The sequence below is a fragment of the Marmota monax genome, unplaced genomic scaffold (assembly GCF_021218885.2).
Source record: "Marmota monax isolate L192 unplaced genomic scaffold, Marmota_monax_Labrador192_F-V1.1 WCK01_AAM20220418_F8-fsc00024, whole genome shotgun sequence".
Lineage (NCBI taxonomy): Eukaryota > Metazoa > Chordata > Mammalia > Rodentia > Sciuridae > Marmota > Marmota monax.
In genome coordinates, this window is record NW_026695224.1 from 18,845,416 (window position 1) to 18,871,620 (window position 26,205).

Below are 26,205 nucleotides of genomic sequence, written 5' to 3' on the forward strand. Positions count from 1 at the left end.
CTGGGACGCACGCATGCCAGGCGAGCGCGCTACCGCTTGAGCCACATCCCCAGCCCCAAGGGGTGGTCTCTTAATACATCTTCAGGCTCCTGCAGGCCAGCCAGAATGCTGCTCTATTTCTCTTGGCTAGCCTTGGCCCCCATCCCACAGAATCTGCCAGCCATGGAGAGATTATCTCCTAAAAATAGGGCTGGGCCCCACCGAGGTTGTTTTTCTTCCTTCCCCGTGATTTACCATCATCAGCTCAGGGTGCCTGGGATGGCAAGTCCCACCCTGGCTCCCCAGAGACTATCAGGAAGGGGACATGTGGGATCAGCTTGTGTCTGGGTAGGTCAAGGGGCAGGGATTAGAGGGCACTCTGCAGGTGTGGGTTTAGCAGAGCACCAGGGCCATGGCTTAACTTGGGCCAGAGGCAGGGTTCACCTGGGGCAGTAGCAACTCCAGGATGATCCACAGGGATTCCTGTCCAATGCAATGGCATCCATCTGAGTGACTCCCCTTCCCTGAGTTTCTGCAGAGGCCCCGTGTGCTCATCAGCCTGCTTAGAAAAAACCTGAAGTGCCTTGGAGCCTGCACTGGGGCAGAAGGGCACCCATCACCTCATCTCTTTGGTTCCTGCTTACCGGGCCCTCAAGATTCCTGAACAGGAGCTGTAGCTGTGGCTCAGTGGCAGAGCACTCATCTAGCACATGTGAGGCACTGGGTTCGATCCTTAGCACCATATAAAAATAAAATAAAATAAAGCTATAGTGCCCATCTAAGAGAGAGAGAGAGAGAGAGAGAGAGAGAGAGAGAGAGAGAGAGAGAGAGAGAGAAAGAGACATTGGAGATTGAGAGATTCCTTAATAAGCTCCTTCTGAGACTGAGAGACCTCTGCCCACCTCTGGGTGCAGGTGACTCATGCACAGGGATAGAAGTGTTCTCGAATACGAGCATAGGACATAGACTCACAAGGTCATGTCCTGCCATAGCCAAAATGATGTCCTGAAAATACAAGAATGACACACTCCAGCACTGTCCTCTTCATCATCACCTGCACAGTTAACCCATCTGGGGTTAGTGACCCTTCTTGCTTTGGCCGCATTTTCACCAATAGCCCATATGATGCCCCATGTTCTTCCTTACAAGGGACCCCGGTCTTGTCCCTCAAGCCCCTAGACCCATTCTGTGCAGCAGGAGATGGGGAAGGCATGAAGGGATAGATGTGTTCACACTCACATATGCATGCACACATGCCTGTGGACACTCAGACATGGCATGGCCATCCTTTAGAGCTCAGCCCTGCTTGCTGAGGCTTTATTATTGGACAACAAGCTGCCATTTGGAGTACTCCCATGGATAACCCATTAAAGTCAGTGTCCGGGCTCTGGGGACTTGTCAGGTAACAGTGCCTCTGCCCAGGAGGGTGTAAGGGCTTTTACTCTGTCCTCATCTCCACTGGACCTTGGGTACTGGAACCTTTCCCAGTGGGTTCAGATGGAGTCAGAGGCCAAAACTTCCAGCTGGAGCTTCCTGGGTCCCTCAGACGGCTGGCTTCAGGGGCACACTGTCTGCTGGCTGATCCAGGTCCTTCTTCCTCGCCAGGGCCAGGTGGGTGAAGATGAGGATGAGGAAAAAGCCTGAGGGGCCCAAGAGGGATGGATCAACCCTCAGGAGAGGCTGTGGGACTTTTCCATTATTAGGGACCCATTGCTATTGGCATTGGTTTTAATAGAGAGGAAGTTTCCTAGACAGTGTCCCAGAAGATGGACTGGTATGACCTGAGTGCCTGACAGTTCAAATCACTTGGTCTCCTTGTACCTCACCAGGCCCTCACTGCACTGAGGCAGCCCTGGAACACTCAAGCCACCAAAGTCCCCTTCTCTGGGGGACAGTTTGGTTGGAGTTCATCTGAGAGACAGTAAGTTGCTCCTGTGTTCCTCCAGGAGAAAGGCACATCATAGCATTCTGCTAGAACCAGCAAAGAAAGCCAGCAAGGAAAAAATTTTAAGGAGCTAAATAAATACAGGGAATGGAGAGGATGGTTTGAACTGCAGGAACTAGGCTGGGAAGACCTGGGCTCTACCGTGTAATTTCAGGCAAGTTATTCACCTCTCTGATCTACAGGGACCTCATGTGCAAAATAGGAAGATACCAGTATCTACCTCGCAGAGTAAAGAGAGGATTCCATGTGACAATCCATGTAAAGTGTTTATCATAGGGCCTGACACAGTGCACAAATCGCATAATAGAAAATGCTGTTATAAGTAATGCCAGGGGCACGAGTATAATGAGCAGGGGTGTTGGTGGTTCCTTTTTCCAGACCTGGTGTCATTATAGGGACAAGGGGCACTGTTTATATGAAAGTTGTGGCCCCAACCAACCATCACTCTCCCCCATGCAGGAACCCATCCTCCATTACCTATTGCTGCTAGGGTGCCCACAAGGATGCCAACTGCCGACAGCTTCGTGGGCATGCCCTTCATGCGGCCCACCTTGCGCATGCACTGCCCCTCCACATTGCAGCGACACACAATCACTGGGGGACAGAGTGAGAAGGTGAGAGCGATGCAGGAGGGCTCTCTTGGCTGCTTAGAGACTCCTGCCTGGTCAGCTGGCTGACTTGTGTTTCTGTCACACACACATATGCATGGGTATGTGAATGTGTGTGCCTGGGTGCATGTAGGTATGTGGGCTCAATCACAAATATGTATGCTGTCCTTGTGAACCCACATGATGGGTACCAGCCCTTCCCCCCTGCATCCTGATGCTCCCTCAGTCTCCCTAACTTAAGCCCCAGCCTTACCTCGAACCAGGAGCTGCCACATCCGGGCATTGTGGCTGACAACCACAGGGACTATGTGTTCTCGTGGCTCTACCCAATGCAGGGCCAGGGTGAGGTAGGCATGGGAACCTGTCAGGTTGCAGGAAGTGACCAGGGTCATTAGCTTGACAGGTTCACTGGGGGCTACTTCCCCTAGGTGTGATGCCACCCCCATCTCACTTCCAGGTGACCCTCCCTGTCTTCCCCCATCACATACCATTGAGAGTCTGGAGGCGCCAATCTCGCTGCACTGTGGGATTGGGACCAAGGGCAAAGCTGTAGGGACCATGCCCACTGGCCAGGTCAGGGTCCTCACTGGTGATGAGCACACCATAATCCTGGCGTGGTGTGCAGAGGTGCCGAGCAGGTACAAGGGCCAGAGCCGGGGTGGGGGCAGGAGGGGCCTTTAGGAAGTGGACCACGAGGGTGGCAGAGGTACTCAGTCCTGGCTCATCTGCATTGTTGGGGGTAGGATTGAGCTCCAGAGTCCCTGGGCTGCTCTCTCCCCACATAACCCATCAGTTTCATCCTGCTGCTTCCCTGCCACTCTGCCTCCACTCCATCCACTCCTTCTCTCCATCCCACCATCATCCCCATGGCAGTCTCTTCCTCACAATGAGCTTCACTCCTTCACTATCTGAGCAGCTATTTGTCCACCTGTGCCTTTCTGAATGCCAAACCTGCCCCCATTGCCACCCCTGCTACTGATGCCAGCACCCAGCCACATGGCAGCACCCTCACCATAGAAAAGCCCACCCCTGTTGGTCTTCCCTGAGCCTTATGACTTACCCTCCCCAGGGCCAGCTGTTCATCCTGTAAAAGCTCCATTCACAGTCCTCCACACCTGGCCTCAGCAGGGTCCCATTTGGCTCATCTCCCAACACTCCTGCCCTAAAGGCAGCCCCATGGACCTCCTTCTACCTCTGTCCTGAGCTTGTTCCTGAAGCCAATACCCTAAGAGGCCATCCAGAAGTTAAGGGACTGGGTTGGGGGATTTCAAGTGGGAAGCTAGAGGGTAGTGGAAGAGGGGAGGCAGAGACCAGGTCTACCTGGCTCCCTCTTACTACCTGGGGGTAGACCCATTCTCAGAAAGAGACACTGGACTTAGCTCCTTGTCCCTCTCTCCTGCCTGGGGCTTGGTGGCTGTCCATAAATGTCCCAAGGAGGAAGCTCAGTCCTGCCTGTCTGTCCATCTGTCTGAGGTTTGCATATGGAGCTAGTAAGATTTGCATATGGAGCTACTTCAATATGTAGTCCCAGTGCCTACCTCACAGAGGCCCCCATATTGCCTGGCCATACCTGCAACCTGGGCTTCCACAAGCACTGTGTATGAGTCTCCAGGCCGGGCGCCATGCAGGGACTTGGCCGTGTGCACTTCCCCAGAGAATTCCTTGATGGATAGCCAGCCCTCTGAGTCATTGACCAGGGAGAACCTGAGGCCCAGAGAAGAGGGTAGAGGTAAGGAGGCACTGGGACTATGTATGAGGTCTTGCCCAGAAATCCCCAGGACAGTGTGACGTGCTCAAGGTCCACATTCTCTCTGTGATTCAAGGGAGACAGTAGGCTCTCTCCCCAGCTCAGGACCTGCTGGTGCTGGGGGAATTGAACAATGGATACTGTGGGTAGGGGAAGTCTACCACAGTAACGGGGGACCTAATTCACCTAGGTCCAGGGCACACTGCAAAGGGGTCTGGATGGGATCAGAGCCTGGGGAAAGCTTTGTCTGTGCTTCTACCTGGATGCAATGTGGAGGAACCCCCTCCAGGTGAGCTTCTATGGGGTCTGAACACTGCCTCCATACCCTGCCCAATCCATCCAGACTTGATTCCCCCAGGAATCACAATCACTATTCTAGGCCATAGATAATGTGAATCTCGTCTGAGGCCCTGGAGTCATCCTGGGGAGCAAGATAGATCCAGCCCAGGTAAGGGCTGGGCTTTTGGCTCACCTGAGGGCTCTGCTCCTAGGGTCTGAGGGCTGGATGGTCAGCAGTAGCGAGCCAGCTGGGGTGCTGACTGGGATCCTGGCCTCGTAGCTTTCCTGGTCCAACTTGGGGGGTGGTATCACTCTCTCCACCAGCACGGTCACTGTGGCTGTGGATCCAGGGCCTGGGCCTGGGCCCACCAGTTCTTCCACGTTCTGCACTACCACCACTACCTTGTGATGGGGAGCTGCCTCATAGCTGAGGTTCTGGAACCAGTGAGGCCCAGGTCACTGTGAGGGCTGGGGCGTGGCACACCTGTGCGTGTGTGCATGTGCCTGTGTGTATGTGCACATGCGCCCCTTTTACATCTACTCAGACCCTTACCTTGCGGAGTCTGAGTTGCACATGACCAGAGTCTGGCTCCCAATCCAGGCCGAATATCCCTTCCACGTTTCCTGCTTCAATGGCAAAGTCCATGAGGCGGAAGGCAGGCTCAAGGTCAGCATCAGTGGCCATGAGAGTGGCTACCAAAGTCTCAGGCTCGACATCCTCAGGGAGGCTTATAGGCCCAATCTGGAGAGAGGGCGAGGGGTGGTGAGCCCTACCAGCACCCTTCCCAAGGTCTCCTTCCTGCTTTTACTTACCTGGGAGGCGGTAAACTCAGGGGCGTGGTCATTGATGTCTGTGATTGTAACTGCAATCTCACACGTGCTGCTGAGGCCTGAGGCAGGAACGAGCTTCGTGTTGGTGAGACTCCAGTAGGAACAGAGTGGGTAGGAGACCCAGGTCACCATCAGGGCACTTACCACCCTCTGCTCCTGCTAGGTCAGTGGCTAGCACCTGAAGCAGAATGTTCTGGCCGGCTTGGAGTGGAGCAGTTCCCAGAGTCACAGAGCCTGAGGTAGGATCCAGCTCAAAGAGTCTCCCCTCAGCCCCCTCCACAGGTTCAGGACTGAGCAGCTGATACACAACGTAGGAATTGGGAGAGCCAGGGGCATCTGTGTCCTCTGCCGACAACCTAGTCACTTCAGTGCCTACAAGACAGGCCACACCTGGGTGGGACCATGGCCCAGACTGGAGGCCCTAAGCCTCCCACTCCATGCTTCTTTTTTGTGCTGAACTTAACTTGAGCTTGTGCGTGGAGGAGTGTTGGAGAGGGACATTAATATAGGGGCCTGAAGCTAGAGTCCCTTACCCCAGAGAAGCACAAGGGGATGGTTCTCAGAGACTGCACCTTTCCCTCACCCCTGACCAGACCCACAGCACACCTGGGGGGCTGAGTTCCGGGATGCTGACTGAGGGCCCATGTGGGAGGCAGACGGGCCCGTTGTCGTTCTCATCCATCACCACCACGTGTAACTCGAGAGGCGCCATGTAGTCCTCACCACGGGAATTCTGAGCCCGCACCTGGAGCACAAACTGCAGTGGGCAGTGGGAGGCTTCAGGTCAGGGCCAAGGGTGGTTCCAGTCCCTTCTGGTGGCCAGCTTCAGCTCTTCTGGGCTCTCTTCCACTGCCTCAGTGTTCTGTGGGGGATGTGACATCCCCAAAAGCCAACCAGTGACTAAGCACCCTCCCGCCTACCTCCCTGGCTTCCCTCTCACCTCACCTCAGCCTGGGCCTCTCGGTCCAGCTCCCTGGTCACGTAGAGTTTCCCCTCTGTGTCCACTTTGAAGGGCCCAGGGGGCTGGCTCTCCAGGTGATAGCGCACATCCCCTCCACTCCAATGTGCCTGAGAGGAGGGTACAGAGTGAAGACACCCATGCCAAGCGCAGGAATGTTCAGTGTCAGCACTTGTGTCCCAAAGAGATACCCAAGCAAGGGGCCGGACCCAATTACCATGTGACTTTAGGCAAATTGCTCTCCTCCCTAAGTCTTGAGGCCAGGTAGATTCCCCTGTAGGGGGCACTTGTCATTGTGACTTTGCCTTGATTCAAGCCTGGCCCTGTCCCACAGTGCCCTAATAACCAGGTTACTCTCTTTTCTGTCTTTTCAAGCTGGGCCTGACCCAAGGACATTCCTAGAGAAGGCCTGAGACATTCCTGTCCTGGGTGACAATCCCCATGGCAGCAAGAGGTAGCAGCTGTTCTCCCCAAGAAAGCCTTGGGCAAGCTGGAGAGGTCAGAACACAGAGCTACACCGGCCAGAGGATGGCAGGTTAGGAACTATGGGCTTGGTCCCAAAGCCTTATATACCCTCCTCTACAGTGAGAAGTAATGGGAAGAGTGGAAGGAGGAGTGGGGGTCAAGTTGGTTCCCAGACATACCTTCCAACAGTCCATGAGCCTCAGGTTCAACTGCACCATCTGGGATTGCTTTGGCCACTGAAAACCACTTACTTACCTGGGCAATGTAGTGTGGGTACAGGACTTCAAGATTCTCTGCCAGGTGTATAGGTTCTAGGGGCACCCAGGTGTTCTCTACTATGGAGATCTCTATGGTGGCTGTGGCCTGGTGGCCTGAGGCTTGGTCACCCATGTCCTTGACCTGTACCAACAGCTGGTAGGGCCCCTCCAGGGCATGGTCTAGACTGGTGCTCCCTAGAAGGGATAGGATGGTTATCCAAGCATGAGGCCAGGGAACAAGAACCATAGTAACCTTCTCAGCAGATACCAAACACAAAGCCAATCCAGTGGCAGAGGTTCAGAACACTCTCTTGCCCAAAGGATAAGAGGAGCGTTTAACACCATCATGAGATTCCAACTAGGATTTGATAGTTTGCAATGTCATTTCCATATCTACTCACACAGTGATGTGAGGGGTAGATGGATAGCCAGGTTGGAGATGTGGTAGACGTGGGCAGGGTGGGAGATGATCATTGGATGAATGAATAATTTATTGGGTTGATGGATAGGGATTTGGGTGAGTGCATGGAAGAGTATGTGGATATGTGAGTGTTGGACAGATGGGCTCTATGGGTGGTGTCAGGGTAAATGTGTGAAGCGGTGACTGGCTGGGTTGAGGTATAATTCACTTTTTTTTTTTTATCCTCAAGCAGTGCTTCTAGTCTGAACTCCCTGTCGAGGTCTCTTCTGCCTTCAGCTCTGAGGTTCCTGGACCACAGCCCCTTTGAGCCATTTCTACCTGGTTCCCTGGGTGTGGGCAGAGGCACACCACCCTGTTTCCTAGCTCTCCACGCACAGCCAGGCATGACCTCTGCCTTGCTCTCCATCCTTTTCTCCCCCTTCATCTCCAGCTCCAACTCATTTGCAGCTCAGAGCCCCTCTTCTTCAGTTTCCCTGACTCTCCTCAGGCTCACCCTCAGGACTGAGAGCCAGAGCCCCCAGTTGAGGCTCCAACTGGAACATGTTTGGCGAAGGCTGGGCTGGAGCCTGGTTCAGGATCCGGAATCGAAGATCTGAGTTCGCTGTTCCTGGTGCATCCCCATCTGAAGCTTCAAGGAAGAGGAAGGGGACACCTGGTGGGTGGGGAGAAGATACACTGTAAGAGATGGTGGGGGTGGGGAGTCTCCTGTGCCTCCCCTCTCTCTCCCTGGTTCTTCCTTCTATATCCATCCTTCTATCAATCAGGATTGTGGGGGTGAGACATGGCTTTTCATCCCACTTCACAGATGAGAAAACTGAAGCCAAGAATAGACATGACCCACAGCAAGGTGGGAAGGGCGCAGGATGGGACAGAGATGGGGGAGAAGCTTAGACTCTGGCTGCCCTGGTCCCTATACTGATTGTCTTTTTACTCTTGGCTGTTCCGTAAGTGTTCACCTGACTGCTGCAACTTGTCTTCCCTCATCACTCACCAGGCCTGGTACCCTGACTCAGTTGAGCTCTGTAGACGGTCTGAGAGAATCGGGGCACCTGGTCATTCTCATCCTTCACATGCACAATCACATGCTGTGGACCCCACAAGACATGTCCATCCTCAGTCTCCAGGGTGACCTGGCAAAGAAGAGTTGTGAGTACCTGGCCTTGCCCTGCCTACTCTCCCCTATACCTTGCCAACCATACCTGAAGCTGATATTCTGCCTGTTCTTCTCTGTCCAGGGCCCTGGTCACTGTCAGGAAGCCAGAATCTGGGTCCACAGCAAAGGGGTCCTCAGCTTCCATGTCTGAGTCCCCTGACAGTACAACCCGACCTTCAGCCTTCTCACGGGGCAGTGGCAGCTGGTAAGAATGGAACCAAAGGAAGTGGAGGCCAGGCCCCTGAAGAGTACCCCTTCACTTACTTTACATGTGGGGACACTGAGCTGGCACTTACCAGCTCTCAAGCTCACCTTGATAAGGTACAAAGGGAAATTTCCACCATAGTTTTCAGGGACTTCCACATGCAGATCTGCAGGCTGGGCCTCAGGGAAAACCTGTGAGTGAATGCTCACCTTGACCCATGGTCTATCTTCCTACAAAGGTGCTGGGATGTGATGGGAAGAGAAATTTCTGCCCCTTCTCTGGACCTGGCTTTACCTCAGTCCATCCATCTTCTGGCTTTTGACCTCCGGACCCCACATCAGCCCCACACCCCCAGCTCTGAGCCCCCACTTCCATACTCTTCCTATGGTGAGTAAATTGGTCCAGATGGAGTTGAGGGAAAAGGGTGCCAACCCCCAAGACCAGGGCCTGAAGGAGCGGGCAGGACCCAACTCACCTGGGTGACGCAGAGGCAAAGGAGCCACAGCCAGGCAGGGACCATGGTCAGGATGGGCCTGAGGGACATGGCAGTGAGAATCTGGCCCAGATGAGTGGGAAGGGACGTTCTATCCCATTCACACGAGTAGAGGAACCTCACTATGGACTAGCCTCCTCTTCCTTCCCTGTGGCTCACTGTTGCCTGCAGGGAGGTGTCTAGCTCCCCAGCAAGACCCAGCAAGACCCCAGACCCTCTTGGCTCTTGTTCCCACAAGGATCCCTCCAGACCTTTGTCTCTCTCAAGCCCTCACTTCCCCAGCTTGTAGATCCCAATGTAGTGATTTTCCGGCATCCCCGCATTCCCGGACACACAACAAATCACAAAAGTTTTAGATGGAAAGACTGTGTGAGGTCACTTCCTGTAGTTGCCTCATGTTGCAGGCAAGGTCTGAAGGTCAGGGCCTGGCCAAGGTCATAGAGGACTTGACCACAAGAACATTCTTCCTGGAACAAGGATTCATGGCTTGGGGTCTCAGGCACTGTCCTGCTTCCCACTGCCACACTCCAGACATGGAGTACCCCCAGGGTAAGAGCTCTGCCCTCATCTGGGCATTTTCCAGCACTTGGCCTATATCTAAGCACATAGAGCATCCACAACCACTCCAAGATGGATCCCTGGAAATTCTTCCCCAAAGGACAACAGAAAGAGAGGGTGGTGCCCCCAGACCCCACTTTCACACTCCCTCCCACTCCCATTCCCTTACCCTTGGTCCAGCTGCCAGGTAAGAGGGCTCCTTCTGCAGGGAGCTCTGGGCAGGCTGGGCTGGGTCCAGTAGGGCAAGGCGGGCACTTGAACAGGTAGGCGGGCCAGCCTTGCTTGCTCAGGAGTGGAAAATGCCACCAGGCCCATAGCAGCTGGCTTGGCCTGGCCTAGCCCCCCAAGTTACTCATTGACATTGGAAAGCTGGTTGCTGCTCAGCATCCGTGACTGCCAGCCCCAGGAGGTGGGCAAACCATGGCCTGGCCCTCCCCTTCTCCGACACAGCTCAGTAGACACTCCTTGGCCTTCTGGGCTTGGACACTACTTTTTCCGTGGCTTCAGACTGGGTCCCACTTCTCCCCTGTGTGCCGGCACCTGCAGCTGCACCTTTGCACACTCTGTGTTCCTTTTCCTTGGAATGCCCTTCCCACCGCTTCATCTATGTGGTAAGTACCATGCTTTAGTTCTCAGGGAAAACGGTCCCTTTACCAGGAAAGCCCCCAGTGCTCAGAGGCTGGTTCAGGAGCCTCCTCTGGGAATGACCCCACCCCACACCATAAACTTTCTCTATCAATGTGTAGAGGACACCAGCTTGTCGTCCATTCATTAGACTCGGAGCCCCTCCAAAGCAGGATTCAAATTTCCCGTCACAACCTGACCCTCGCCATGCCTGGCAGCTCCCAACTGGTTTATGAAACTAAGACAAGGACTGGACCTGAGGGCCGATGAGCAATGCATGACCTGAAGTGGGCATTAAGGGTTCTAGGTGGTTCACCAGTGCGACTAATGGGTGGGACAACAGCTGTGAGCTCCCTTGAGTGTCCCCATATCCTTGCATTGGCCCCTGATTGCTGATAGAGTTGGGACAATGAACTGTCTTATGCCTCTGAGAAGGAAAGAGAAGACTGAGCCAACTCAGGTGACCTTGAGAAACTACAAGGCTGACCAGAGCCCTTCCCCCAATAAGTGCTGCCAAGCAGATCCAGGAGAAGCTTCTGGGGCCTGGGAGTCTGAGATGAGGGGGAAGAGGGAGGGGGGGATATCCTGGTCTCCTGTCTCTCCCTGTCCTTGGAGTTTCCCATGGTCTCCCCTGAGGCCTTCCCACTGCATATCTGGTTAGACTCTCTCTCTCTCTCTTTTTTTTTTTTTTTGCAATTTATTTATTTATTTATTCGTTTTTTAAAAATTTTTATTGTTGGTTGTTCAAAACATTACATAGTTCTTGATATATCATATTTCACACTTTGATTCAAGTGGGTTATGAACTCCCATTTTTACCCCGTATACAGATTGCAGAATCACATCAGTTACACATCCATTGATTTACATATTGCCATACTAGTGTCTGTTGTATTCTGCAAGGTTAGACTCTCTTAAGCTGGCAGCTAGGCTAGCGCCTGTCAGCTGCCCCCAGTCTTGTCACAAGCTGAGTGCCTGCCTCTCAGTCACTTGGGCACCCAGTCTGGGTCAGTGATGTGTGGGGATGTTGAAAGGGTCTCACAGATGTTGAGCTCCCACTATGCCCAGCACCTCTCTGAGCACACACTGTTCTACCCACTCCATTCTGAAGGGGGCACTGTCTTCAAACCACACACTGGGGCACAGAGAAGCAAAGTGGTTCTTAGTACTCTGGATCATACAGCCAATAAATAGCAGAGCCAGGATTCCTCTTCAGGGCTGGGGACCCTCATCTGCTCTGAGAAAACCATGCCCTTCCCATGCCTCAAAGTATATTGGCAGCAGGCACAGGCAGCAGCAGCAGTTTTGAATAGTGAATATTGTCCTGGGGGGCATGTGGGTGAGACTCAGTGGAGACACACACACACACACACATACACACACACGAACACACCACACACACACACTGGACCAGCTTCAAACCTCCTTTTGCCATGGAACAAGTTGTAATTGGGGTTCTAACCAGGTCTTGGGAGCTTCCAGGGGTCAGTGAAATGAATAAATGGAACTAATGTAGAAATGGGAAATACATGGATCATATCCCAGACCCTTCTCAGAAGGTGTCCTTCACCTTGTCCTAGACTGCCTTCAGGCTTTGGAGATGAGGAGATTTGTATACCAGTCCCCATTTAGTCACTTTTCTATCCATTACCAAATGCAAATGCTCATTCCTGAAACCATGCACAGTAGCCTTCTGTCCATGGGGGATATATTCCAAGACCCCCCAGTGGATGCCTGAGACAGAGGACAGTATCCTTCCCCCACACACATTCTCCTCCCATATATGTGAATATATATGATGTAAACATATACATATATATGGATATATGTGTGTGTGTGTATATATGTATATATTTAGTCACGAACACTACATTTTTGCCTATATAAACCTATAATAAACTTTCTCCTTTTCTTAAAGGAAGCACTTTACAGCCTTTCTTTGGCATTTCTGAATTGCCGGTATCACTACTCTTGTGTTTTAGGGGCCATAAATAAGTAAACTAAAGATTACTTTATGACTAGCACTGTAATATACCAAGATAATTGATATGATAACTGAGATGCCCTAAGAGACTAACAGGTGGGTAGCACACACAGTGTGTAGCCTCTGGACAAAGAATGATTCATATCCTGAGTTGTACAGAACTGCATGGCTTAAGATTTCATCATGCTATTTAGAATATCATGCAATTTAAAACGTAGGAGCTGTTAATTTCTGGAATTTTCCATTTAATATTTTCAGACTGTAGTCAATGAAGGGTGACTAAAACTACAGAAAGTGAAACTATAGATAATGGGGGATGATTATAGTCAAACTCCTGCACAAGCACCTGTGTTGAGGATGAGGGAGTCACAGTCTCACATTCTTCCAAGAATGTATGATCTGGGGATGTAGCTCAGTGGGAGAGCACTTACTTTCCCAGCATGTACAAGAACCTGTGTTCAATCCCCAGTACTGTGGGTGGGCAGGGAGCATGCTCTTGCATTCCAGGTAGCCAGGGCTCCAGGGAGCTGTTTTTACCAAAATCAAATTAGCCAATGCCCAGCCAGAAAGAATTTTAAGAAAGAATTGTGTGGGCCCCCTCAGTAACCCAACCTCAGCATAGGAGATGAAGGAGCCACCTGGAGCCAAGAATGCTCAGGTACACCTTCCTCATTCCCACTCTTACAAACCATCCACCCTTCTGCCACCCAAGTCACTGAAGTTTCCCTCCCTCCATCTGCAGCTCAGTTGATTCCTGGCACCTCAGGAGGGAACAGGGTAGAAATACCTGGTGTAGAGCCAGACCCAGGGTTCTTGTCAGGCAGTGAAACCCAGGGGAAGGCGTGTTCTCTCAGGCAATGTTTCCTTTTATATATAGTGGGGTGATAAGACCCACAATCATCCAGGCAATGCCAGGCCCCAGTGCAGAGATAGATCTGGACAACAGAGGCTGGGAGGGGTTTATGTCTCCTCCTGCTCCCTGGACACTCCCAACCTTGCCTTGCCTGGACCTGCTTCCTCAGTCCATCTGGCTATATGCAGGCCCAAACATGAGAACCATCAAGGCCGCACACCAGAGTAGGGCAAGAAGTTCCTATCTCTCAACTTCAGATACCTTCCTGCTCCTGAAGCCCCCAGATAGGAGGAAACACAGTTCACAGCCCTGACATGTCAGGAAATAAGTCTTTATTACAAAAATCTCCATGTAAACAATAGCAACTGCACTGAACAGTCTCCTTCCAAGGCACGCACAAAGAAGAAAGGCAGGGTCCTGTCCCCTCACACGGGTCTGGCTGGGCTCAGGTTGCTGCTTGGTATATATGTGGGCCTGCACATGCACATCTGTGGGCCCAGCCCTCACCAGCCACTGGGAACTGCCTCCCGGGGCAGCACGGTCCTTCTGTCCATGACCCATGGTGGATGCCCAGCTGGCAGCTCCACAGGGTGTCGAAAGTGAGCTAGCCCTGAGGTACCAGTGGTGGTTGGCTGGGCCAGCCCACCAACCTATCCATCTGCCCACCTCAGTGAGAGCCTGCAGGGTCTCAGAGAACTGAGAGGTCATGGCAGGACTTGGACTTGGCACGAAAGGCCATCTTGCGGCTGTTGCGTGCTACAATGCGGCCCAGGAAGCGTTTTGCCTTCTTGCCAAGGCTCTCCCGCCGCCGGGTTCCAGCTTGCCGTCGTGCATTGGCCTCTTTGCTGTCCCTGCGCAGGCGTATCTGGCGAACAACACCCTCAAACAGTGCCTGGACATTGTGGTGTAGTGCTGCTGATGTCTCGATGAACTTACAGTCAAAGACCACAGCGCAGGCCCGGCCCTCTAGGTGGTGGGGATAAGAATGTACTAGTAAACAAAGGGTAGGGAACAGCATTCAAACCCTGATCACCCCTGGCAGCTACCATACAAGAATTCCCAGGTAAGGGAAAGGGGAGGCCTGGGTCTTCCTTAGAACTCCTGTTCTGAGGGTCCAGGACACTGCAGGGTTACCCCGCAGGCAGGATGTGCCTACATTTAAGGAGCCCCCAAAATGGTAGCCCACAAAAGAAATTCATTCATTCATTTATTTGAAGTCTGATATTTAAAGGGAAGTACTGCAGTAGTCAACCAAGAAAATAAGAACTATTTTGGACAGCTTTGCTGTCATATTATGATGAATGACCCAGTAGACTTGGGTGGTAGACTTGAAGAGTGGTGCAAGTCACTGCTGGGTTCCCCTGTGGGACTCAATGATGGAGGCCACAGAGGAGGATGCTGAGATTGCAAAGAAAGGGCCAAGCTTACTCTGAGATTGATCTCAGCCTGCAACCAGACTCTTACCTTCTGGTCTGGTTCCCTGAACTCTCTTCTACCTGTCAGGTCAGGGTCAGTGGGGCAGGAGAGTAGGGACCCATGGTGCCTTACTTTCCCTAGCAGATGTGATTCTTTTCCCAGGCCTCTTGAGCCATTGGGAGCCCTGTGGAGGACAGTGGGGGCAACAACTCTCTCTCCCTTCCTTTCCTCTAAGTTGTCTTCCTGAATATTTTTAGCCACTGGTGACCCCCAGGGATTCAAGCTGAGCCAAGACTAACTGGACCACAGCCCAGCCAGGATCTCCCTCCCTTTCCTGACCCTCTGCCTGCTTACCATCCACGGAAACCTCACGAGAGCGCACCAGGTCACTCTTGTTGCCCACAAGGATGATGGGCACATCGTCTGTCTGCCGTGCCCGTCGCAGCTGGACCCGAAGTTCTGAGGCCTTCTCAAAGCTGCCCTTATCAGTTATTGAGTACACGATGACATATGCATCCCCCATGGCCATGCAGTGGCCAGGCAGCCAGCAGCCACCATCCTAAAGAACACACACACACACACACATCAACCCAACAGTCTTCATGCCCCTGACATGAACCTGTCACTTCCAGCAGGACCCTACCCCAGCTCAACTTCCCACTCCTGCCACGGGTTCCAGTCTAAATCTTACCTGCTCCCAAATGTCATAGACCATGAGTGATGCCTCTTCTCCGTCTACCATGATGGAGCGATCATAAGTGTGTCCTAGGCAGGAGACCAGTAGCCAGGTTACTTGTTGGCTGTCAAAAGCCCCCATTTCCTTGTTTCCTGTAGTGGCCACATCCTCCCCTCTCTTCCCCAGAACCCTCCAACCCTCCTCTCCACTATGAGCAACAAAAATAAGAGCTAGGAGCTGGGGGATGGATAGCATGGTGTGCCTGACCTCCATCTACATCCCTCTAGGCTAGTAAAGTCTTGAGTGCTCCCTGCCCCACTGCTATCTGGTCCCATGGTGGCTCTGATCACAGTGCCTATAGAATAGTGACTGTCATACCCCTGGGGGCCAGCCTTGGCCATCCAGAGCTCCTCTCCTAGAACTCCCTCTGCTTGTGTTCCTGCCAGCCTTGGCAGGGAGGGATGTCCTGCTCCACACAGTAGTCACATCCAAGCCCTGGGTCTTCTATTTTGGGCATTTCTTTCCTACCAAGGTCTGACATGTGGGGTGGGGATGGGGGTGGAGTCCTTTCTTCCTTAAGTCTCTGCATCTTGAAATAGGAAAGTAGACTCTGAAATAGGTAGGGCTGTTTTTGAAACTGCCTTTAGAAGTCCATGGTATTTACTGTTTCTAATCCAGGTCTCCAGCCCCACAGCCCCCCAACCCCATCCCATTCCCACACCAGGGTGAATCTCCCCTCCCCTGAACAGTAGCATCACCTCACCTGCAGACTCTGCTTCAGGCCCGTCCTCTACACCACCGAAGATACGCGCCAGAGCACTCTTGCCCACGCCTGGAGCCCCTAGCAGCAGCACCTTGTAAACACTGTCGTCTGAACTGCTGCCCCCTGAGCTGAGCGAGTCGGAAGAGCCCTCTGGCCAGTCCAGCCTCCGATCCTGGGGCCCGGTTCCAGTCGCAGCAGCTACCAGGGCGCCAGGAGACAGCGCCGCCTGCAGGTCTCGCTCGTCCACTGGCATGCTACGGCGGTGAAGCGGAGGCGCCGGGCCCCAGGGGGTGCTGCCCCGACGGCGCTCGCGCTCCCGGACCCCACCGTGGCTCCCGCCAGCTCCGTTGCCACCGCCGTTCAGAGTCATCGCGTCCAACGCCGTCTGGGTCTGGGAGACCGGGAACCGGGATATCAGTGTAAGCCGCAGGGAAGGCGGGATGCGGAGTCAGGCAAGATGCTCGGATCTGCTGCCACCTACTCCCAGGCACTAGAGTCCTTGAGTCCTAACCTGTGATCCCGCCGGGCCTGGCCTATCCATCCCCAACCCAGACGGTGCGGCCCACCCCGCTCTGCCAGGGCACTCACCCACTCACACACAGACAGGGTCAGGACCAGGATCTGGGCTCCAATACAGATACAGCCCGCTGAGTCTAAGATTCAATCCACTCGCAGACCAGGGTTCAGTCACTCGGACCCTTGCTGATGCCGCAGACTCTGCCGCCTCTGCTGTCTCTTCAGCTCCTGCTGGTCTGGGCTCCGGAGCCGCCTATTTAAGCCCCCGCCCGCCCCCTCCGCCCCCTCCGCCCCCGTCCACGCTGCTGCGGGGGCTGACGTGTTCCGCCCGGGAATCCCCCACCCTCCCCCTGGGACCTCACCCCCACCCCAACACACACACACTCCCACTCATCAGGGGTGGGGCAGGTTGTGTGAGAGGTGGGAGGAGGAAGGAGAGGAAGCGATTGGGGGGTGTGAGAGGGAGGCAGGCAGCGGTAAACTGGACCAGTCAAGCAGTAGCTCCCCTCTGGGGAAGAATTAGGTCTGGCCCTTTAAGAGTGAATTCTCCCTTCCCTCTCCTAGTCCTGGCCTGTTGCCCAAGCAAGTAGACTAGTTGTGGACTGGACAGAGATTCACCCTTCTCCACCTATGACACCCACTCCCCACAGGCCCAGATACCAAACTAAATCCCTGCTTCTAGCCTCAACACCAAGTCCTATTCTCTTCTCTGTTCTGAAATATTGGAGATTCGCCCTAAGAAGTCTGCCCTTCAGGGTGAGGGTTGTTATCACTCATAAACCCCTGGAGGCCCTTAGAGGGCTTCTGGGGGAGAGACCAGGGGGACCCTCTGGCAGCACCAAGCAGATGCAGATGCTCTAATCCTGAGGAGGAAACACAGGCCCAGAGAAGGGAAAAGTTGAACTCAGTCCCCACTCCACCTCCTGGCACCTGCCAAACAGCTGCCAGCAACTCTGCTAAAAATATCAGTCCTCCTCCTGGCCCTCCCTGGTCGTTCTGCTCCTGGCCTGAAAGTTGCCAGAGCTGAGGAAATTCAGGCAGAGGCCAGCCACTTTAGAGTCTTCAAGCTTTACCAGTTTCATAGCCTCAGTCTGAGCCTGCTGTTTAGCACCCCCCCCCCCCCAGGAGGGGCATAGATGCAGAATAGGGGCAAGAGATGGGGAATGTCTTAACCACCCATTGGTGCCATCATTGTCCAGAGCTCACACCTTTCCTCAGATCTAGGGTGGTGGCTGGGGCACAGAGGGAAGGAGAGGCAATGGGGGACAGAGTGTCTAGTCCTGGCTCTGCCTCCAGCCTACTGACTCTTGCCCTTCTCCTAGTCTTAGGGTGCCCAGCTATATAAATCGGGCATCATGACCTATTCCCCCACCTTGCTCATCTCTGGGGTGCATGAGGGTTGGGGGTAGACAGGCTGTGACAGGAGCTTGCTATCAGACTCTGACGTTGGATTGTGACGTTTGAGTGTGGTGGGGGTGGAGAGTACCCATCTGTGACTCAGGTGACATCATGGATGAAACCTAGTGGGCTCTTGCAGGTTGTCATGGAGACCTGGGCCAGGCTCTCTGGCTGCTGTGTCAGTTTCCTTGGCAACATTTAAGAAGGCATTGAATTGAGGAGGGCCTGGCTAAGTAAGGTTAGCAGGTTCATGCAGGGCCCTCTTATTCCTGAGTTCCCAAAAGTAGGTAAGAGCTGGGCTAAGGGGAGGCCTGTCCATAGGAAGGAATTTCAGAGGCCTGGGTGGCCCCATGCTGGCTTTGGCTTCCTGGACAATGTCCAGTGCGAAGAGGGAGCCATGAGTCCAGCCTCTCATCAGAGGATAGAAGTCTCAAGAGCTACACACCACTTCCCATCAGGAATCCTGGATAGCTGCTTGTGATGCCTCCCCCCACCCCTGCCACCTGTAACACATACACAGTGTGGCTGGAAAGAGCCCATAGGTGCCTGGAAGATTCTGGCAGAAGTGGATGGGTGAGGGGGATGGGCGGGGGAGGGGGAGAGGAGGAGGTGGTAGCTACAGCCCTTCCCAGCAGGGGCCATGCAGGGAAACACTGCTGGCTTTCCCTTCTGGTAATCTGAGCTCTTGACCTCAGCTGTGTGTCTTCATTGCCAAGGGAACCACATCCACACAGGGCTACTCAGACCCCAGGCATTCTGGCAGCTGCCCCAACAGGCCAGAGACACTCATCACGAGCCTAGGTATGGCCAGGGGCCCTAGGACATGACCTTGAGACACCCCTGCCTGTTCAGAATTGAGGTTGGAGTCAGGCCTAGGGTCCTCTGTCCTTTGTTGTTTACCTCTGTCCATTTATCATGGCTGAGACTCAGTTTCCTCCTGTATAGACCAAGGATAATGTGTTCTTGGGGATTTTTCTCAGATAAATAACATGAACTGCAGAGGTAAGGTAGCTGGCTCATGTCTGGCACAGGGTAATATCTCAGAAAGAACACTTCTATTTTTATTACTCTTGGTTGGATGGGGCAGGTTGAGTTAATCTGTTGGCACTCTCTTGCTGCTGTACCATTCTCTCTAGGATGGTGATCTGCCCAGGAAAGGGGCAGAGATCTCAGGAATAATGCAAATACCACTCCCCTTTATAGGGTCTCATGCTCTCTCCTTTCTTCAGGTAACAAAATGATGCAAAGGGAACTTAGTTACAGTGTCCCCACCCTTTCTCACTCCTCAACCCAGTGCTCCAGGGCCTCTGCTGTGTTTTAAGACTCCATCCATTCATTCATTCCATTAACTTACAATAAGTATCTACTGTGTGCCAGGCGGTTATCCAGGGAGGCAGGATTATGAATGGAAATATAGCTACATATGTTCATGTGTGTCATCTAACCCCTGGGACAATCTCATTTAGCTATGATTGATTATTCCCATTTAAAAAATATGGTAACCAAGGCCTGAGGGGTCGTGGCCAGAAACACAGACCCAGATACACCTGGCAGAGGGTATCAAAAGACCTTAAACTCCACCACCTTCCACCACACCCCAGGTCCTCACACACCAGTTGGTGTTCCAGAAAGTTCCTTTGGCATTGGCTTAGTGTGCACAGATGGTGCCCTGCAGGCAGCCAGGGGCCAGGCACAGATGAGTCAAGACTGTCCAGGGGACTATATGAAATGCCAGATATGGCATGGGCAGCTTGGTATCCCTCACCCACCAAGGCCTGGCTGTCAAGAAGGCCAGCAGAATGACTCAGCAACACCTGCCTTCCCTGTGAGTCCCACTTTCAGCTGCACATAGACACCATGGCCACCTCAGACAATTGGGGGTATCAGGGCAGAGGTTTGCATGTGGTAAGGCCTACAGCTTGGGAAAACTGCTAGAATCTGATCACCTGGTATATCACCCTGCCTCTCGAGAGCACTCAGCTTCTTCATCTGTGAAATAGGGGATCTGACGTCTGGAAGGTCATCTGAGATAGGCCCAGAGCCACTTTAAATTTCCACAGAGCAGTCCTAAGTACTGCCATGACTGTCCCTACATCACAGGTAAAAACCAAACAACTGAGCAATGGCTGAGGACTTCACTTCTCTGATCTTAGGCAGCCACATTCAGAGCCTCTCCTTGGTCACTGGGTGACAATAGTACTCCTAAAAACTGATTGTGATGACAATAGGAGTTGGGGGTTTCAGGTAGGCCTAAGCCCTTCTCTAGAGGCAACAGTGTCCCCTGTCATCTAAGCAGCACCTATCAGGCTGCTCAGGTTCTCCTTTATTTCCTAGTTGGAAGTCTTAGAAGGAATTTTTTATTAAGCCCATTTCCTTATCTGCAAATTGGGGATAAGAAAAGCACAGGGTTAGATGGAGAACTATCCAACTAGACTGTAAGTGTAAAGCCCCTGGTCCAATGCCCACTCTTAGGACAGGCTTAAGGTTGTCGGTGGTGCTCAAGAACAGATTTACCAAGTGCCCAGGTTTCCTGTTGAGGCTTCTTTAGGTCTCAGCCCATAATCACTTCTGAGCCCCAGCGGGTATGGTGCGTTCCCATTTATCCTCAGAGAAAGAAACTGCGCCAGAGAATCCCAAGGCAGGGAGCCCTGGGAAAGAACTTCTAACTGGCAGAGCTAGTATCTAAGCCTGAGGTCTCTCCAAGTAACCAACTGCACTTAGGACCCAGAGCCAGGGGGAGGTGGAGGCGGAGGTCCCAGAACTGAAACATCACTTCATGGGATTGAGCTCCCCTTCTTACTCAACACCTGGGCTATCATTCATCTCTGGGAAGACTGATTGAAAGGGTTCCTCAGGATTCTTTCAGCAGAGAAAGCTGATGTCACTGCCTTGATGAGGAAACAAGACTGAGCATCACCATCAGCTGGACAAGCTATTATCACAAACTTATAAGAGGACAGGTTTATCTTGGCTCATAGTTTTGGAGATTTCGGTCCCTTGTTTGTTGGCTGTTGCTCTGGACCCATGGTGAGGCAGAACACTATGTTTGTGTGACAGAGCAAAGCCTCTCACCTCATGGCCAGGAAGCAAAAGAGAGTAAGAGGGGGTGTCCACTATCCTTCCTGGAGGGTACACCCTCAACAACATGAAGACCTCCCCCTCTGCCTTAGCATATGGACACAATATTTTATTTATTTTTTATGTTGTGCTGAGGATTGAACCCAGTGCCACATGTGTGTTAGGCAAGGGCTCCACCACTGAGCTACAACCCCAGCACCAACTGCTCAGTTCTTGACCAAACAAAAGTACTATAACTGCTGGGCATGGTTGTGCACACCTGTAACCTCAGCAACTCAGGAAGCTGAGGTAGGAGAATTGCAAGTTTGAGGCCATCCTCAACAGCTTAGTGAGGACCTAAGCAACTTAGCAAGGCCATAAGCAACTTAGTGAGACTCTGTTTCAAAAGGGCTGGGGATGTAGCTCTGGTAAAGTGCCCCTGGGTTCAATTCCCAGTACTGCAAAGAAAAAAAAAGTGCTGTGACTACACAGGTTTATCTTATATAGATGTCAAAATGAAAAGTCATGTCTCTGTAAATAACTCTCAAATATACTTACATTTATATGCACACATATAAATAAGGCCAGTGTTATAACAGGTCAACAATTGTTGGATCTACTGACGGTGTTTTGTTTTTTTTTTGTGATTAACTATGACTTATTGAGAAATTAACACACAGATTAGAACTCTCAGTCTTCACATTGTCTAACATTCTTCAAAAACTGGATGTGGTTATGGTAAGGCAGTTTATTCTATTTTATCTTATTTTTATTGATTTTTCTGATGGTGTTTGATATAAAGGTATATTCACATATTAATCTTTCAGTTTTTTTGTATAATTTTAACTTTAGTCCCTAATCAAAACACTGGGAGAGATTTTAAAAACAAGTAAAGAACCACAAATCTTTGATCCACCCTACATAGGCACCCATTATAACTACCCTCTCCCAAATCCCAAGCGACTCCGCCAAGATGAAAGATGCTAAGGCATGATGGGAAATGAATATAAATTAAGGGTTTATTACAAAATGCAAAATGTTAGTTTCTCATCATCTATGATTCAAGAAAACAAGCCATAAGCCTTGGGTGAAGCTGAGGCCAGGACACTGGTGTGCAGGCTGAGGGCCAAAGTCAGGCTCAGGAGCGGGCTGACAGGCACTGATTCACAACCTCCAGCAGGTGAGTGTTCTCTAGGGCAGCTGCAACTCGCTCCTTATCTGCAAGCTGTTTGTTCACTGGGTCGGGGAGGAGTGAGAAAGGCAGAATCAAAGCCATGCTCTCTGAGCTGGGGATATAACTCAGTGGTAGAGCACTTGCCTAGCATACGCAAAGTCCTGAGTTCAATCCCCAGTTTCTCTCTCTCACACACACAAAGCCAAGCTCTGACCAGGCTACTAGCCAGTCCACCTCTGAGCTTTAGAACAGTATGTCCCCACCAGTAAGGCTCTTCTGTCCCATCCTTCCCAGGACCCTTGATTAGGGTACCCCAATAACCTGAGTTGACACCTATCCTGCCTTCTTTAGGACCCTTCTCACCCGGCTGCTCATGTCTACCTCCAATATTGCTGAAACCTGACACACTGATCTTACATGCTTGAGGAGTGCAGGAGGGAAGTATATGGTAAGCAGGAGACTTGAGTCAGGCCAGCTTTGGTCTGGGTCACCACCTTCACTGAAAAGAATCTGGCAATTTCCCTCACTCAGTCCCCCACCCCCAATGTTGGCCTATAAACCTCTGTGGTGAGAGAAACTTCTGACAGCTTAGAGCCCTGGCACACCATCCTCACCCCCAGCCCACACTTACCTGCATGCTCCGAGGCATGGGTCCCTGGTGTGATGTGCACATCCATCTGGAAAGGAGATAACCTAGCCTGAGTGGGTACCCACCCATCAGTCCCCCTTCTGCCCCTTGAACAAAACCCTCAGGCACCACCTCCAACTGAGCCTTCCTCCCAATCCACCCCTGGATTCTGGCCCTTCCATTACACCTCTAACCAATCCACAACCACTCCAACTCTACCCAAAGAACTGGTCAACAACTGTTGATTTAAAGGCCTGTCTAAGCTGGGCATGATGGCATATGCCTGTAATCCCAAAGACTTGGGAGCCTGAGGCAGGATGATTCCAAGTTTGAGGTCAGCCTCCCCAGCTTAGTGAGATCCTGTCTCAAAATAAAACTAAAAAGAACTGGGGATGTGGCTCAGTGGTAATGCACTCCTAGGTTCAATCCCCAGGACATACATACATACATACATACATACATAAATAAATAAATAAATGTATGTCTGTGCCCTATCCTCAATCCAAATTCATGTGCAGCTCCTTATATCCCTTCTGCCACACTCTTCACTACTTTCTGCACTTTCTAGATCACAATTTTTGAAAAACCATGAGGCACATCCCCAGCCCTTGTTATTTTTCTTTTGAGCAGGGTCTCACTAAGTTGCTGAGGCTGGCCTTGAACTTGCAATCCCCCTGCCTCAGTCTCCTAAATCACTGGGATTATAGGCATGCTTCACTATGCCCGGCACCAGATCACAATTTTTAATTTTTGTCATATCAAGTTAGAAAGTTTCCTTTCAGTTCTCAACTAATTGGGATCCTTCCACACTCCACTCTGATGTTCTCTTCAAGTTCATTCTCTCCCTTTTCTTTTTCCCCAGTAGCAGACCAAGACATTTCACCCTCAAATCTCAAAATGAACTGACCTTGAAACGCTGGGGAAGTGAGCGCAGAAGCTTGACTTTGATGGACAAGCCAATCAGGGTGGCCATGCTGCAGTGTGGAATGGTGGGCGTGAAGGCCACTGCCACTGTGCTCTCGGGGTCGCTAACCTGGCAGTTGTGGGGAGATGTCAAGGATCATGGCCATACCCAGTCCAGAGGCCCTCTTCTTGGTTTGTTGCTTTGGACAAGTCACCTATACTTTATGGGCTTCAGTTTCAACATCTGTAAAAACAGGCAAGACAATCCTCCTCCCAAATATACCCCTAAATGTCCCTAAGCTGAAAGCCATTCCCTGATGCACAGAGGAGCCTTTCTGACTCTCCCGAACAAGTTGCTCCCCTCTGACACTGGGAGTGACTCACCTGAACCCGAACTTGCTCTACTACGTTCAATTCCTCTAGTGTCAGTGGATGCTCCGGGTCATTGATGGAGCGAATAAGATGTGTCAAGTGAAGGAAAACGGACTTGTGTGTTTTTGGCCACTCAGAACCCTCCGCCAGGAATACCTGGCCAGAATACTCCTCCATCCGCTGCTGGACATCACTTCTCCGCCTGCCCCAAGACCCCCCAACCCGCCCGCGCCCAGCAGCGGCGGATATCAAAGATCTCCCGCGCGTCGATGCTGTCGGGAACCTGCTCGTCTTCCTCGCCCGCCGTCACCGGCCGCTCCCCAGAGCGCTCATAGATGAGGGGGTTAGCGTTTTCCAAGAGGCCACCGCCCACTCCACTGCCGCCGCCCACCATGCCGGAACCGCTGTCGACCCGAGTCAGTAAGCTCTTCCGCTCCTACTGGCGCACTTCCTGGGAACGGGAAGAGGGCGGGGCGTCTTTACGGGGTCATGCGAGGGACAAGCGGCGCTGCGGGTTCTCAGCCCCGGGTTTCAGAGAACTGTTGGCTGCTCCGCGGCTCGCCTCTTATCCTCGATTCTGGGAGTTGATCCCAGGGGTGCTCCACCACTAAGCTACATCCCTTTTTATATTTTATTTTTAAACAGGGTATAGCTAGGTTGCCCAGGCTGGCCTCAAGTTTGGTATCCTCTGCCTCAGCCTCGGGATTACAGGAGCCGCTGTCTAGCTAAGAACTAGGCTTTGGCGTACTGGTTACTCGGACCAGGAAATAACTGACATTTATCGCAAACGGGCTGAGAAGGGACCCGGCGACGCTGCACACTGCGAGCCGGTTGGGAGCTGGAACGCGGAGGCCACGGCCCAATTGTCGGAGGGCACTGACAGCTGAGGTTGAGCCCCGCACCAGTTTTCCTCCGGGATGTCCGGCTGGGCGGGCGCTCTGGTGCCCAGGCTAGCTCTCTCTATCCCTGCAGTGTTCTCGGTGTTTCAGAATCTTCCAGTGATGAACCTGCCTTCCCCGCAGAATCGGACCTGGGATTGACCTGCCGGGCCCCAAGAGCTGGGACCAGCAGGCACTCTTTAATGTTAAATGTTTCTCAGGTGGATAAGGGGCACTGAAATCGACTCTCCATGGAGTGGGGAGAGTGAAAGCCCTGCTGATGGGGAGGTCAATGAGAAGTGCACATTCACGTGTGCATTTCAAAAGATGAGCCATGATTGAATAGGGAGGGGCCCGTGCAGACCCCTCAGACCGCGAAGCGGAACCAATAAACTCTGCTCCAGAAGATGATGAGCTTTCAGGGTTAATGGCTCAGCCACACCTCCCTGCCTTTGTTTAAACTGATCCCTTCACCAAATGGAAGGTCCATTCTGTTCATGTGAGGATTCCTTGGCTTCTCCAGTTACAGTTCTGAATCATTAAACCCCGTATCCCTGAATGCCTCTCTTCTGTTCCCAAAAATCTAACCAAGTTAAGTGAACAATGAGAGCAAGCCTGGGCTGGAAAGTCCAGGTACATACTGAAGGACACTGGCTTTCTCTTATGCACTCTGGGAGCATGTTACTTTATCTGTAAAAAGCTACTTTCTTGCAGGCACACCAGGACTGTTGCTCCTTGGGATACTGGCCATACAAGCAAGCTAATGCTGATGATGTCACTACTTCTTCAGTCGAACATATAAGACCCCTTTCTGAATGGGGATAGGCATGGAACTGAGGGCACTGTGGAAGGGATGCATGTCCTTGTCCAGCCAGCTACCAATGGACAAAATGCTCTGAGAGTCAAGGAGGCACTTTTTGGCAAAGCACCTTGAGGGACAGAGGGACAAAGGTGCTATCTGTTTGGCTTGTCCACACTGAACTCTTGTTGGTGCAGTCACTGATCTGCTGTAAGCTTTACCCTGGAAATCATGTCTCATTTGCTGTCTCTGAGCACTTTCTTTG

At 52.2% G+C, this 26,205-nt stretch overlaps 3 protein-coding genes and 1 long non-coding RNA gene across 7 annotated transcripts; 1 reads left to right on the forward strand and 3 right to left on the reverse strand.

The window, feature by feature from the left end:
* Positions 1 to 1,264: 1,264 nt before the first annotated feature.
* Cdh16 (cadherin 16) lies at positions 1,265 to 10,190 on the reverse strand. Of its 2 annotated transcripts, XM_046434502.2 has the most exons (18): positions 10,069 to 10,185; positions 9,324 to 9,381; positions 8,956 to 9,039; positions 8,690 to 8,845; positions 8,482 to 8,620; positions 7,984 to 8,142; positions 7,068 to 7,264; positions 6,335 to 6,457; positions 5,996 to 6,146; positions 5,534 to 5,761; positions 5,372 to 5,448; positions 5,112 to 5,300; positions 4,752 to 4,993; positions 4,103 to 4,236; positions 3,021 to 3,257; positions 2,786 to 2,893; positions 2,402 to 2,518; positions 1,265 to 1,619 (listed from the first exon to the last, which is right to left on the reverse strand). In XM_046434502.2, the coding sequence occupies exons 2-18, from the start codon at positions 9,366 to 9,368 to the stop codon at positions 1,522 to 1,524; spliced, it is 2,484 nt and encodes an 827-aa protein (XP_046290458.1). In that variant the 5' UTR covers positions 9,369 to 9,381; positions 10,069 to 10,185; the 3' UTR covers positions 1,265 to 1,521. The 2 variants fall into 2 exon arrangements, with proteins under 2 accessions (XP_046290458.1, XP_046290459.1); XM_046434503.2 differs by lacking the exons at positions 1,265 to 1,619; positions 2,402 to 2,518; positions 2,786 to 2,893; positions 3,021 to 3,257 and adding an exon at positions 3,338 to 3,757 and having other exon boundaries at positions 10,069 to 10,190.
* Positions 10,191 to 10,197: 7 nt separating this feature from the next.
* Positions 10,198 to 24,373, forward strand: LOC124086358 (uncharacterized). Of its 3 annotated transcripts, none has more exons than XR_006849783.2 (4): positions 10,315 to 10,510; positions 15,034 to 16,634; positions 22,712 to 22,808; positions 23,851 to 24,373. It is a non-coding gene; the product is annotated as an uncharacterized LOC124086358 (long non-coding RNA). The 3 variants fall into 3 exon arrangements; XR_006849784.2 differs by having other exon boundaries at positions 23,854 to 24,373; XR_006849782.2 differs by lacking the exons at positions 22,712 to 22,808; positions 23,851 to 24,373 and having other exon boundaries at positions 10,198 to 10,510; positions 15,034 to 22,005.
* Rrad (RRAD, Ras related glycolysis inhibitor and calcium channel regulator) lies at positions 13,671 to 16,944 on the reverse strand. The gene is made up of 5 exons (XM_046434504.2): positions 16,804 to 16,944; positions 16,216 to 16,606; positions 15,468 to 15,541; positions 15,131 to 15,335; positions 13,671 to 14,326 (listed from the first exon to the last, which is right to left on the reverse strand). The coding sequence occupies exons 2-5, from the start codon at positions 16,583 to 16,585 to the stop codon at positions 14,049 to 14,051; spliced, it is 927 nt and encodes a 308-aa protein (XP_046290460.1). The 5' UTR covers positions 16,586 to 16,606; positions 16,804 to 16,944; the 3' UTR covers positions 13,671 to 14,048.
* Positions 22,188 to 24,657, reverse strand: Ciao2b (cytosolic iron-sulfur assembly component 2B). Its single transcript, XM_058576049.1, has 5 exons — positions 24,511 to 24,657; positions 24,276 to 24,353; positions 23,896 to 24,021; positions 22,992 to 23,037; positions 22,188 to 22,422 (listed from the first exon to the last, which is right to left on the reverse strand). The coding sequence occupies exons 1-5, from the start codon at positions 24,655 to 24,657 to the stop codon at positions 22,325 to 22,327; spliced, it is 495 nt and encodes a 164-aa protein (XP_058432032.1). The 3' UTR covers positions 22,188 to 22,324.
* Between the last annotated feature and the right edge of the window lie 1,548 nt (positions 24,658 to 26,205).

Bases quoted from the DNA above. Each gene is read 5' to 3' on its own strand.
- Cdh16 (XM_046434502.2), bottom strand. From the start codon at position 9,368: ATGGTCCCTGCCTGGCTGTGGCTCCTTTGCCTCTGCGTCACCCAG. The intron at 9,040-9,323 runs GTGAGTTGGGTC...ATTCACTCACAG, and splicing joins TTTGCCTCTGCGTCACCCAG to GTTTTCCCTGAGGCCCAGCC. The intron at 4,994-5,111 runs GTAAGGGTCTGA...CACTGGTTCCAG, and splicing joins TGCAACTCAGACTCCGCAAG to AACCTCAGCTATGAGGCAGC.
- Ciao2b (XM_058576049.1), bottom strand. From the start codon at position 24,657: ATGGTGGGCGGCGGCAGTGGAGTGGGCGGTGGCCTCTTGGAAAACGCT. The intron at 24,354-24,510 runs ATCCGCCGCTGC...CACTTGACACAT, and splicing joins ACGCGCGGGAGATCTTTGAT to CTTATTCGCTCCATCAATGA. The intron at 22,423-22,991 runs GTAAGTGTGGGC...TCCCCGACCCAG, and splicing joins CCATGCCTCGGAGCATGCAG to TGAACAAACAGCTTGCAGAT.
- Rrad (XM_046434504.2), bottom strand. From the start codon at position 16,585: ATGACTCTGAACGGCGGTGGCAACGGAGCTGGCGGGAGCCACGGTGGG. The intron at 15,542-16,215 runs GTGAGGTGATGC...TCTCCTGCCTAG, and splicing joins GCCTGAAGCAGAGTCTGCAG to GACACACTTATGATCGCTCC. The intron at 14,327-15,130 runs GTAAGCAGGCAG...CCCACCACCTAG, and splicing joins TCGTGAGGTTTCCGTGGATG to AGGGCCGGGCCTGCGCTGTG.